General features: G+C 40.1%; 1 protein-coding gene across 1 annotated transcript; it reads right to left on the bottom strand.

The window, feature by feature from the left end:
• Nucleotides 1-1130: 1130 nt before the first annotated feature.
• LOC141848632 (uncharacterized) lies at nucleotides 1131-11374 on the bottom strand. The gene is given in 11 exon segments (XM_074736679.1): nucleotides 1131-2078; nucleotides 2325-3010; nucleotides 3113-3433; nucleotides 3685-3871; nucleotides 5890-5960; nucleotides 5963-6015; nucleotides 6087-6334; nucleotides 6420-6469; nucleotides 6472-6573; nucleotides 6576-7878; nucleotides 7880-11374. Coding segments are annotated over 11 exon segments (7161 nt in total). The 5' UTR covers nucleotides 11351-11374; the 3' UTR covers nucleotides 1131-1409.
• Between the last annotated feature and the right edge of the window lie 339 nt (nucleotides 11375-11713).

Below are 11713 nucleotides of genomic sequence, written 5' to 3'. Positions count from 1 at the left end.
AAAAAATATATTTTTTGAAAGAAAATATATTAATTTGTATTGTTTGGATGTCATAATAAAATATGTTGAAAAATATTTTTGTACTTGATGTATAGAGTTGTCTGGTTGAAGTGACTTGACTAGCCAACCCCACCATCCACTTAAACGACTCAACTTGACTAGTCCATCTGGACCAAACGGCCATCCAACTCACTATTTCCTAACCACTTGGATCCATCGAGATCGATCAACCTACTCAATATAACCATCAATTTGAGTCGGACGACCCGTTGGATTGGCCCGCCCAACTATGCAATTTAGGTGGATTGAATTGAAATTTTATCAACTCATTTTAAGATGGGTTCAAATGGGTTGATCCACCTAGGCTCGTGATTCGCATGGGTTGGTCCACGACAAACTTAGGTTGGCTCGAGGATTGAGAAAGTTTATTTATTTATTTAAAATTTTAAAATTAAAATAGAAAACTCAATAAATTAATGGCTTGATCCGTCTAAATTACATCAAACTTAAAAATTTCAACTTGATTAATTTGAACTGTAATTCAAACTTAAAAATAATTTTTAATATATTTTTTAATTTTTTGATAGGTCCGTAGATTGACCTGTCTAACTCGCAACTTATTTTAGATTGGAGATTTTTCAATCCGCCAAATTAATATGTCGACTTGTCTCGCCCCACCATATGATGAATTTTTAATAGATTCATCCGCACCATTATAAATTGGCCCATTTAACAGCTCTACTCCTTAAACATGGATAGAGAAAAAAAAAAGATTTTGTTAGTCGATCGACTGGCTCCACTCATTACATTTTAAATTGATCCAAGAACTACAATAAAATCACATGGAAGGCAACAAACCATTGCCGATTCACTCTGTCCCATCCTGGAAAACTTAAAGTTTTGTGAGTACTTGGTCATTCTTTTAGCAATGTTGTGTATCGATTTTGCAACCTAAAGCAACACCAAGATGCCGAGTGATGATCTTGTTCTCCCTTTACTCAAATCAAGCTAATCAAATACCCATCGAAATGCAACCAGGCAACCCAAAACGCATCACACAAATCAACATTCTTGCACACAAAATATGGCAAATTAAAAGAAGACTGAGTGTAAACAATCAACATAAAAAATGATCAATGGAACTATAACACGATCAACTTTGTTCGCATGAAACAAACGAGCTCATAATATACCATACGAATGAAAATGCCATCAAACCATAATACAAATCATGGTTCATCAAAAATAGATTACCAAACCAGGGCATAGAGATTTGAAGGCCGTGCAGTCTTTTATCTTCTCATGCTTGATGGAAAAGCTAACTAAAGCGGAGACATGGCAACTTCTGTTATTAAGAAGATAGACACAGAAGGATTCTTGATACCAATATGGTGTGATCAAGTCTTCACCTAGCCTTGGTTTGAAGCTCCACTGGAGGATGGCTTAGCCACATACATCTGTTTCATTTTAGGAGCAATATTCTTGTCTGCACTAGTGCCTTGCTTTTTGACCTGGAATCTTCGATGCCAATCGCCTCCAGAGCCTGCACGGTTCACATTTCCTCGTTGCTGATCACCATATCCAGCTGCAAGAAGGTGATTGCTCCCAGGTATTGATGGTGGTTGAGTTTTAGAGTGAGCATCTGATATCTGGCCACTAGGTCTGCTGCTACTTGAACTGATGCTCCCACCATGATTAACAACAGCACCCATAGGTCGTGCTACTGTGCTTGCAACTTTCTTCTCATTCAAGTTTATAGTGTTTTCTAAAGGCCTGGCCAACTCGTTATTGATAGTGCTCAAAGTTGGTTGCTTGGCTGAAACAAGCTCAAGTGACATAATAGGGACAGCAGAATTTGTAATAGAAATGTTCTCACTAACTTCGGCTGAAGCAGATGCATGAGGAACATCAGACTTATTATTTCCCATGGATGTATCTCCAGTTCGGCCAAATTGTAAAGGGATCCTATTCTCTGGCTGAGGTGGCAGCACCTGTTGCTGTAGCGGAATGGATAAAGGAACAGAATGGAGCGGTGGAGGCACAGGAGACCAAGCTTGCAGCGGAATATTGGCAGTTGACTGAACAGAAAGTAGATACTCAAGTTACAGATGTAAATTCACAGTGATATTGATTCTGACTGACAAGAAGCAAAATGTCATACTTCTTCAACCACAGGAAAACCAATCCATCCAATAATCATAGAAACATAAAATAGGACTTGGCTTTCTTTGAACAACAATGCACTAGTTGTAATTGCATGTCAGATTTTTTTAAAAAAATTGAAGCCTAGTTTTTGCCTATAGTTCAATTCACATTCCACATACCTGGAAAGGATTTATGTCAAACATGGTTAGAGGAGAAGCAACCATCAGAGATGATCCTGGACCTAAATTATGGATAGTACTTGGTGCAGTGGTTGGGGTTCCCTGACCCGATACAGTGTTTTGATTGCTTGGATCACTGTCATTGTCTCTAGCATTAGAAAAAACTTGTTTTGCGCTCCAATCTGGTTGCTTCCCAGCAGGTATATATGCAGTCCCCATATAACCTAATCCTATCTGCCCAAATTGTCCAACTGGAGGAAAATGATTGTAGACGACCATGGGAGGGGGGCATTGAACACCAGGCATTCCTCCAGGGCTGATGAATGTGCCATTATAACCTGCCGGTGGGCGATAAAAAGAGTCAACACCAGAGTGGTACTGAGGCCAGGCTCCCAGTGTGCTAGAACCCAAAGAACCATTTTGAGATTGACTCTGTGAACCAAAAGACTCATCATTTGACCCATATGAAAAAAGACACCCATCTGCTATTTGATTCATCTCAAAGCTAGGGAAATGTGAAGGTGTTGCTCCAGAAAATTGTGAGAGCATTGACATGGAAGCTTGTGGACTTTGTAAAGCAGACCATGCTGAGAGTGGAGTATCAACAGAAAGATCTGCTGGAAGAGCAACTGTTAAGGACTCTTCACTGGAAAACTGGACAGTTATTTCTTGGCTTGCTGCTACACCTGTTGAATTTTTCATATGCTCTCATTATATTCTCAGAGCAGTGACTTCATAATAATGAAATATTGAAGATACAAGAAAGATAATAGGAGTTATTTTATCACCTCGAGCAGCCAATGCACTTCCATCAGTAGAAGAGTAAGTTTTGGTGTCTGAAGAGGAACCAATAACAGGTCCAATAATTTCATCATTGCTAATGGCAGCTACTGCAATAGCTGAAGCAGCTGCTTCAGCTTCTGCCTCTGCATCTTCAAGACTTGCAGATGGTTGACTAGAACACTGTTCCTTGACTAGAAACATAGCATGATTGCTGTTTGCCAAATTTTGATCCTTACTCAAGTCTGATTTGCTAGAATCTGGAGGGCCAAGTCCTTTCAAAATGGTTTGGCTGATGGAAGGCAAAACATTTGGTAGAATCACTGCTCCTGAAACAAAAGAATTAGACAAACTCAACATTTTGTCCAGAAACACTTGGAATACATTAAGAAAAATGATACGCTACATGAAAAATGTAATATGAAACTCAACATGACACAGTCAATTGCATGGATGTGAGCCCCACTGCATGGTTGTGGGACCCATTGCATGAAGTGTGTCATGTTGAATTTCATGCTATATTTTTCATGTAGTGTATCATTGCTCATACATTAAAATATAAAAGAAGAACATTGCTTGCCAAATTGGATTTTCTTGGCGGCAATCAAGGAATTAACTGATGCTGCACATGAAGGATAAGTGGGCTCTAGAGTCACAGCAGAAGATGCAAGTTTTGGGGATTCGTGAACATTGCTAGATGCTACTATTGAGTCAAAATGTGATGGCTTCATAGCTTCATCAAGCTGAGTCTGAGTCAAATCAATTGCCTAAAAGATGATAATATACAGAGTTCAGCAACCACAAAATTGACAAAACACAACAACAACAACAACAACCAAGCTTTGTCCCACAATACATGTAAAATTCAATATTGTGGACGAAAAAAATAACACACACCACATTCTAGAAAAAACAAGAGAAAGAGAGAGAGAGAGAGAGAGACTATTATGCTGCCTATAGCAATTAAAAAAAAGGCTTCTAGCAATATGATTATTATTGAAAATTTTCCAGAACTTACAAATAAATCCAATCTGGCAATGCAGATTGCCATGGTCAAGCAAAGATCATTAAAACACTAAGAAGACCGAATTCTACAAATATCTGGATGCCACATGAATATGAAGAAAACAAAAGTTGACTAAAAGAACATGTCTAGGCTAATAATTATTGTGAAACAAAACCATTACATAGAGCCTACTAGTGCAATGGGATCTTGGTAACCTATATGATCATTTACAGCTTAGAACCATTTAAAATTTGGCCTGCAGGAAAGTCAGTAGATACAAGAGGGTCAACAATGTGCTCAAAACAGACTAGATTGCATGTATCCTATATTTCACTTAAATTAAATGTGCTGCTTATACACATCAAGAAAAAAATGGCAGTGGCATGACAGATGCATCAAGACCCAAACAAATCTTGTTGCTCTCTGGATAATAGGAGATCTAGGTCAAAACAAGAAAAAATAAAGAAAAGAGAGAATTGGGCATATAAGAGTTAAGTCCTAAACACAGACACAAAAAAAAAGAGAGATTTATATTCATACCTTTTTTCGAAGTATTTTCAAATTAATCAACAGAAGTGGAAAAGAAAAAAGGAGATGGCAGCTGATTAAGGACTCGGTAATATAAGTGTCAAAAACTTCTCATTAAAATTTAATTTATCGGATCATTGTCAAGCCAACGCGTGAAAAATTGAACTAAACCACAATTATCAGCAACAAATAGGTAATATTCAGGGTAATTATCAGTGTGCTGATATTCAAAAGCCTCATAAAGAAGAAAATTAACCAAATCTCTTTTGATCAGTGATGGATAAGAATTATAAAAGATTACATTATTAGACTGACAACTGTTTACAAATATGGCCAAATGACTTGCAGTTTATAGGAACTTCATATCATTTTACATCAATTGTGAATATTGCCTAACACGAAGAATAATGAAGCCCACAAAAATGGGAACAAGTGAAATTTAGATTGATTTAAAATTTAAAGGTTTGATTAGACAAGAAACAAAATTAAAGGCACAGAAAAACAAATTTTCTAACCAGACAGAATCTCAATTCAAGAATTTGTTTGGTTTTGATATTTTACTTTCTTGTTATAGAGAACTATGGAATATGAATCAAAAACTCTTTATCCACATAACAATGGACTAAGGCCACATATTTTGCCCCAGATGAGTTTGATGAACTTGTAGTGCAAGAGCCATATTCTTCTCTTCCCCTTTCCCACATCCCCAACCTTTTTACATCCACAAAGCATAAACAGATTTCAAGTAAGCTTAACCCACTGCATCCTCAAACCTTCAATGATGATGATGAATAAAGAATAAATCTGGCATGTAGCATGCTAGTTGATGGTTTTTGGCATAGAAATCAGTCAAGCTAGCCAACATGACAAAAGCTAATGCAAGCACATTAAAAATGCTACATGGAAATATGGAAAATCATAATAATTTCAAGTTTTGAATCCTGTAAAACTACAAATGTGACTTCAGTCAATAAAAGAACCTAGATCATGCAGAACAGATGTCTTCTTATAAATAGTAAGATAGTACACGCCTTCCAAACCACAGAATGGGGTTTTACCAAGGATTCTACCAAGAACTGCTACAGCTACAAACAAACAAGGGTCTGTATCCGCATGAGGAAACTAGTTGAATGAGCAAATGTTGGTGAGGTGGCGTATTTGCCTTTATTGGACACAGCAGATAACAAAAATGTTGTCAAAGCCAACTACACAATACAAGACAAGAACATATGATCAATTGCAAGACATTACCTGATTTTCACTGTCCCACAAGCTCAAAGGCATTGGAGAATAGTCATCATTTTTGTTTTCTGTTGGCCCCAAACAGGCATTGACTCACTATCATTTACAGCAGGTGCAGATATCACCTGGCTTGGTCTGTAAAAAATGCATTGTGATTAAAAAATCAATTATAGAAACAAAGAAACCACCCAAAAGATAGTCCATACTTCAATTTGTTCAACCTTTTTTCAGAAATGATATTTACTGAAGGAGTGCCAATTGTAGGCAGCGTCTGAGATGACATGCTGGCAGTCAATGCAAATGATGCCTCAAGTTTAGCAGATCCCTTTCCCCCAGCAGCAAGTGGATTAGAGCAAGGAATATTAGCTGTGTCTCCAATAGAAGATGCAACTGCTTTATTAGAGTTGGCTTTGGATGCATTACTTAGTAAAGTGGAAGATTGTTTGACAGGAGCCTGTTGATCACAAAAAGAACAAAAAATAAAGTCCTTTGAAATACTTCTACACAAGTATCACATGGAATTAAGTCCAATAAATTACCTTTTGCACCCTAGCCTTGGACTTGTTTTCTTTAGCCTTTTGTTCACGCGATCATTCAACATTTGCCTTTTGGACCTTACCTCAATAAAGTCATCCTCATTACTAGGAATTTCAATTCCTGTTTGCTTAAAAATGCGAACGACTCCGCTCAGTAAGGAGCATCACCGTCATCCTCGATAGTGTCACTCGCATTTGCATTGCCTTTACTGGCATGCAACTTGCCAATATTGGTGTTCTTTGAAATAGATTCATTGCTTGCAACTTTGTCAGCCTTCCTATCAGAACTCACAGCTTGAGAAGTAGAAGCACCTGAACGAGAGTCATTTGGTTGATTGGTAAGCCTGGTTGACTTAGTCAAAGCTTCATCTTTCTTACTGAAGTTCATAGTAATTCCAGTAGCCACTGGATTCACATCTAACCCCACATTATTTAATGATTCTATGCTTTGTGCTTTCTTTCTCTGAATATTATCTCTGACTCTGAATTCAGTTCTTCGGGTATTTCTCTTTGATCTACGAAGAAAGCTGCTTAAATCTCCCTGCAGTTCATCCATATCAGGAAATAATGTTGGGGCAGGAGTTCTAACATTGTGAGCATATCTCTTCCTTCGACCCTCAACTGAAGTACCTGGAGCAGCTTTTTGTCCAGAAATGTACCTTGAAGAATGAAATTCACCATGCTGTTGAGGTTGAGGCTCTTTTCGCCTACCATATCCTCGATAGTTTCTCTTCTCAGTGGTATCATCATAAACATGTCTGTCAGCATGAGAGGCTGAATCATTTGTACCTTTCTTGTCACCCATAAAACATGCATTTGTCCGATTCTGAGAAGCTATAGAAGCATACTTTCCTGCCTCTAACAATGGTTTAAGCTGCTCAGCTGGCAAATTTCCTGGAGAAGGTTTGGCTATTTTTTGCACATGAGAAATTTGATTATCAGAAGAACTAGAAAATTTTCCATCTCGTTTTGTCATCTGAGAAATGTTTTGAGTTGCTTGGTTAGAAAAACCACCAGCAGGATTTTGATTAAACGAATAAGGAGCTGGAACAGGAGGCTGAATGATCGATGTGGCATGAGGGGCTGGTGGCAATGTACTTGGAGAGAGAGTTGGGGCATACCTAAGCTGTCCAAACTGGAACAAAGGAGAATGGAAAGAATTAACCTGTGGTAGAGATGGACTTGTATGCGTATAACCATGAATTGGCATTTGAATTGAACCAATCTGAATGGCTTGTATAGGAGAAGGAATCAAAGAAGGGCCAGAAAACAGACCAAACTGAAGATTGACAGGAGCTTCAACCTGACTAACAATAGAAGGGAAGGATAAACTGAGTGCATCTGTGGTTGAAGATGGCACCGACAAGCTTGTGGCAAGAGTCATAGGCTGATCTGGCAATCTTGAGCTTTGAGATGCCCCAAAACTGCTTGCAGAATAGTCAAATTCCTGCTGGATCTGCTGGATCAAGAGATAAATTGTGCAGAGCCTGTTCCATTTCACTTATATTTGTCGAATAACTATCAGCAGTGCCTTTTCTTGCAGACATTTCACCATTAGTAATCAATTCTTCCAAGCAACCTGCAGGGACTGCATGTAATTTAAATTCCTTTTCACTGTTGCTAGAGGATATCTCAAAGGTATCTATATTTGGAAGTTTAATTTCAACACCTTCATTAAATCCAAGAATTACTTGTTCCATATTGCAAGTTTGTGTATCAGATTGTAAATCTTCCATATCCTGAACCTGATGAAGATTATTATTGTCACCTTCATGCGCTTCAGCTATGTCTCGGAATTCATGGCACTCATTTTCCAGTGTCTCTTCGTTGGCCGCAACAGGCCATTCATCATCAACTTCAGGAGAAACTGAACTTGAAGTCATCATTCTATCCATACTACCACCTTCCAATGGGAATACAATATGCTCACTGTCAGATACAATAGTATGGTCGCCATCAGCAGAAGCTGGCAGTGGGGGAGAATCCCTAGAAACATCCATCTCATGGTGTGAAAGAAGTGCAGGTGAACTAGGTGGGCTCGAAACAGACAAGGAGAGCTGCGAACCACATCTTGCACTCATTTTCTCTGATTCTTGCTCCAAATTGATAGAATTCCCCTCAAAAGAAGCAGCTTTGGGGGTTTGTTGAAGACTTTCTGAAAACAAATAGTCACTACCTTTCAGCATAACCTGATAATCATATCTACTTGCATGACTATAATGATTATCATTGTCTACGAAACATGATGGACTAGCTCTTTCTTTAGTGTCTCTAAAAGAATTTCTATGCAAAGGGGCTACATAGGGAGGTGGAGGCACATGAGGTTGCCTTGGTAATTGGCACGACCTTGTGAAGGAGGAAAAGTCATCAACTGAGTAATCAGATGATAGTTCATTATATTGGGCATGGGAACTTCCATGTGAATTTCCTTGCACCATTCTAACATCTCCAAACTTGAGATCATCATTAAACTCAGCGTCAGCATCATTATTCCTCTTGAAATAATCAAGCCTTTTGTTAGACCTCCATCTTGGTTTCCTCTGTTCGTGGTATTCATCTAGCATTTGGGAAGATTCCATCATAACTTCTTTAGAGGATGGTCTACCAGGTATTGGTTCAGTACCATCATGGAACTCTTTCCTCTTGTAACCAAAAACATCCTGACTTTGATTACTGTAAGCATTCTCTTCATCAAGGGAAGGAATCATTGAATCAACATATGAATATTTTCCTGTGTCAACAACAGAAGGAAAACTATCCCTGGGAAATTGAGACCTAGACCCCACTTCCAGAAATCTATCCACAGATGAAGAATCAGAAAATCCAGAGCCAGTAATCCGTTCTACCATCCTTTCACCATCCTCCCAGCCTCCATCTTCTGCAACTAGTGGAATGTCTCTTTCCCTATCAACATCAGGTATTTGTTCATTAGAAAATGTAGGAACTCTATTATCTTTTCCTTTATTTCCAGCCTGTCGTCTAGAAATTCTGGCTTCCAACTCCAAAAGCTTCTTTCGTGCAGCCTCTTTCCTTCTTGCTTCCTCCATTTGATATCTCCTCTTATCCTCTTCTCTTGCTATCCTTTGCTCTTCAGCTCGCCTAGCAACCCTCAATTTCTCCTGCTCTTGTCGCAAAGCAAGCTCTCTTGCCTCTTCTTCAAGCAACCTTCTTCTTTCCTCCTCTTCTCTGGCCAACTTCTCCTTCTCTTCCTCTTCTTTTCGTGCAAGTTCCAAGGCTCTAGCTTGCTCTTCCAGAACACGTTGACGTTCCTCTTCTCGCAACCTCAGAATTTTCTCAACCTCTGCTTCAAATGACTCTCTAACTGGGTCATGCAAATCAATTTGTCTCTCTACAACCTTCTTCTTTAACAATTTAGCATTCATGTCTCTCATACTCCCTGAAAAAGAATCCTTGCTGTCAAATTCAGCATCTTCAAGGAAGGGTTTTACACCACTTGATGAAGATGGTTTTTCTCTACCAAAGTTCAGTATTGGATTGCTCAAGGAAGTAGCTTTACTTTTGATCAAAGATTGTCCCTTCAACAATGTGTTATTCTGAAAGGAAGTTCCTTTTGACCACCTACTAGGATAACCATTGTGGTGGTTAGGGACATTCTTTGCGACACTATTACCACTGAATGATTCTGATACAACTTTATTATCAATTCTTAAACTCTCAAGGGAACCCGATTCTGTCCTTTGGTACCTATAATCTTGGGTTCGCTTACTAAAACCATCACCAAAATTTTCTCCATAAAATGAATGAGCATTGATGCCATCCACATTAATTTCCCTGTTTCCACTTGAAGGTCTAAAATTATGTCTATCTTTGTTTGCTGCAAATGCATTCACATTTGGTCTATCCCTTGGATTCGTTGAAAACCTTGAAGAGCCAAATTCATGAATTTCATTAGTTGCATTGTGTAAATCCCTCCCCAAGGAACTGCTTTTCAAGAAATCCCTGGACCAAGGACTGCTAGTTCCTGTATCCTGCAGCAATCGATCATTGTAGGCATCATGAATCTGAACAGATTCAGACCTTGAAAACCCACGATCCCTCTCTCGTTCAGGAATGCAAAGTCCTGTATCACGCTCATCATCTGTCCAATCTGACGTGTGATGCAGCAAAACCTGTGGCAATAGAGTAGGCAAGTGACCATCCTGTTTCTGCAAGTTGTCTGGAGAACCAAGTGGATGGATTGACCCGCCATCTACATCTGACACGTTATCTGTTATAAGACGGGACGATCTGATCTGAGGCCGCATCTGGAGAGGTGCACGTAGGACAGGCACCTCTCGGCCATTAGACTGCTCCTCAATTCCCTGCCTTTGCTTCTGTTTCTGCTTCAATGCCTCTCTCTGCTTCGGAGCTGAGCTGAACGTTGCTCTCAATGAAGGGAAGTCTTCGCCCTTCAAGATCACAGCTTTCTCCAGAAACCCCTGAGCAGATGCAACATTCAGCAGCTGGCCACCTAGACGAGCACCTGGTGGCATGTAAGGGTTACCTCCAAGCTCATTGCCTACGATGGCTGATCTTCCCAAGTGAGCCTCCCCTCTGATGCTGCCGTCCTTCTCTGGGACAGAAGGCGATGCTGGCGGAATCGCTGGTTTGCTCCAGCCTAAAACCGAAGAGCCGGTACGCGATCCAAGCCCTAGGCTTCCATGCCCAGCACCGGAACCAGCGGAAGCAGGATCGAAGCGTTCGTGTTCCTTTCTCAGAGACGGCAGATTCAAGGGGGACGGAATGGCAAGCTTCTGACCGGCTTTCGCCGAGGATGAAACCGAACTCCGAGCTCTGGATAGGACGACCATACCTCCACTCCCACCACCGCCGGCGGAGCCAGAGCGAAGGCGGCCATGTACAGATGAGGAAGTGGAGGGTTGCCCGTATGATTTATTGAGGTTAACGGAAACGAATTTGCTCTGATGGGCCATGCCAAAGGGAGACGCTGTCTCCCGTCGCCGCCACTCCGATCGGCCAAACCCTAACCCTCGATCCCTTCACGGCAAACCGATAGCGATGAGGATTAGGGTTTATGCCGCAGAGGTGCTAATAAGGAAGGCTTAGCCTGGCGGTGGAACGGCAGTGGAGCGGTGGCGCGGCGAAGCGGAGATCAATTCAGACCGCGATCGTGAGAGAGACGCCGGCTTCGTTTAAAGGGGTGATTTTGGAAGGAAGCTTAAAATTTGTTATCGCCTTAATTAACACAGTTTATCCCCTATTTATTTGGTCATTTGTTTATTATTTAATTATTATGATGGTCGCGGTCTCGTGTTATTATTATCGCCAGTATTAGT

This window comes from Curcuma longa, chromosome 17 (genome assembly GCF_044706935.1).
Source record: "Curcuma longa cultivar G26 ecotype Majalengka, Jawa Barat chromosome 17, ITB_CL_G26_1.1, whole genome shotgun sequence".
NCBI lineage: Eukaryota > Viridiplantae > Streptophyta > Magnoliopsida > Zingiberales > Zingiberaceae > Curcuma > Curcuma longa.
This window is presented reverse-complemented; position numbering and strand designations above follow the sequence as displayed.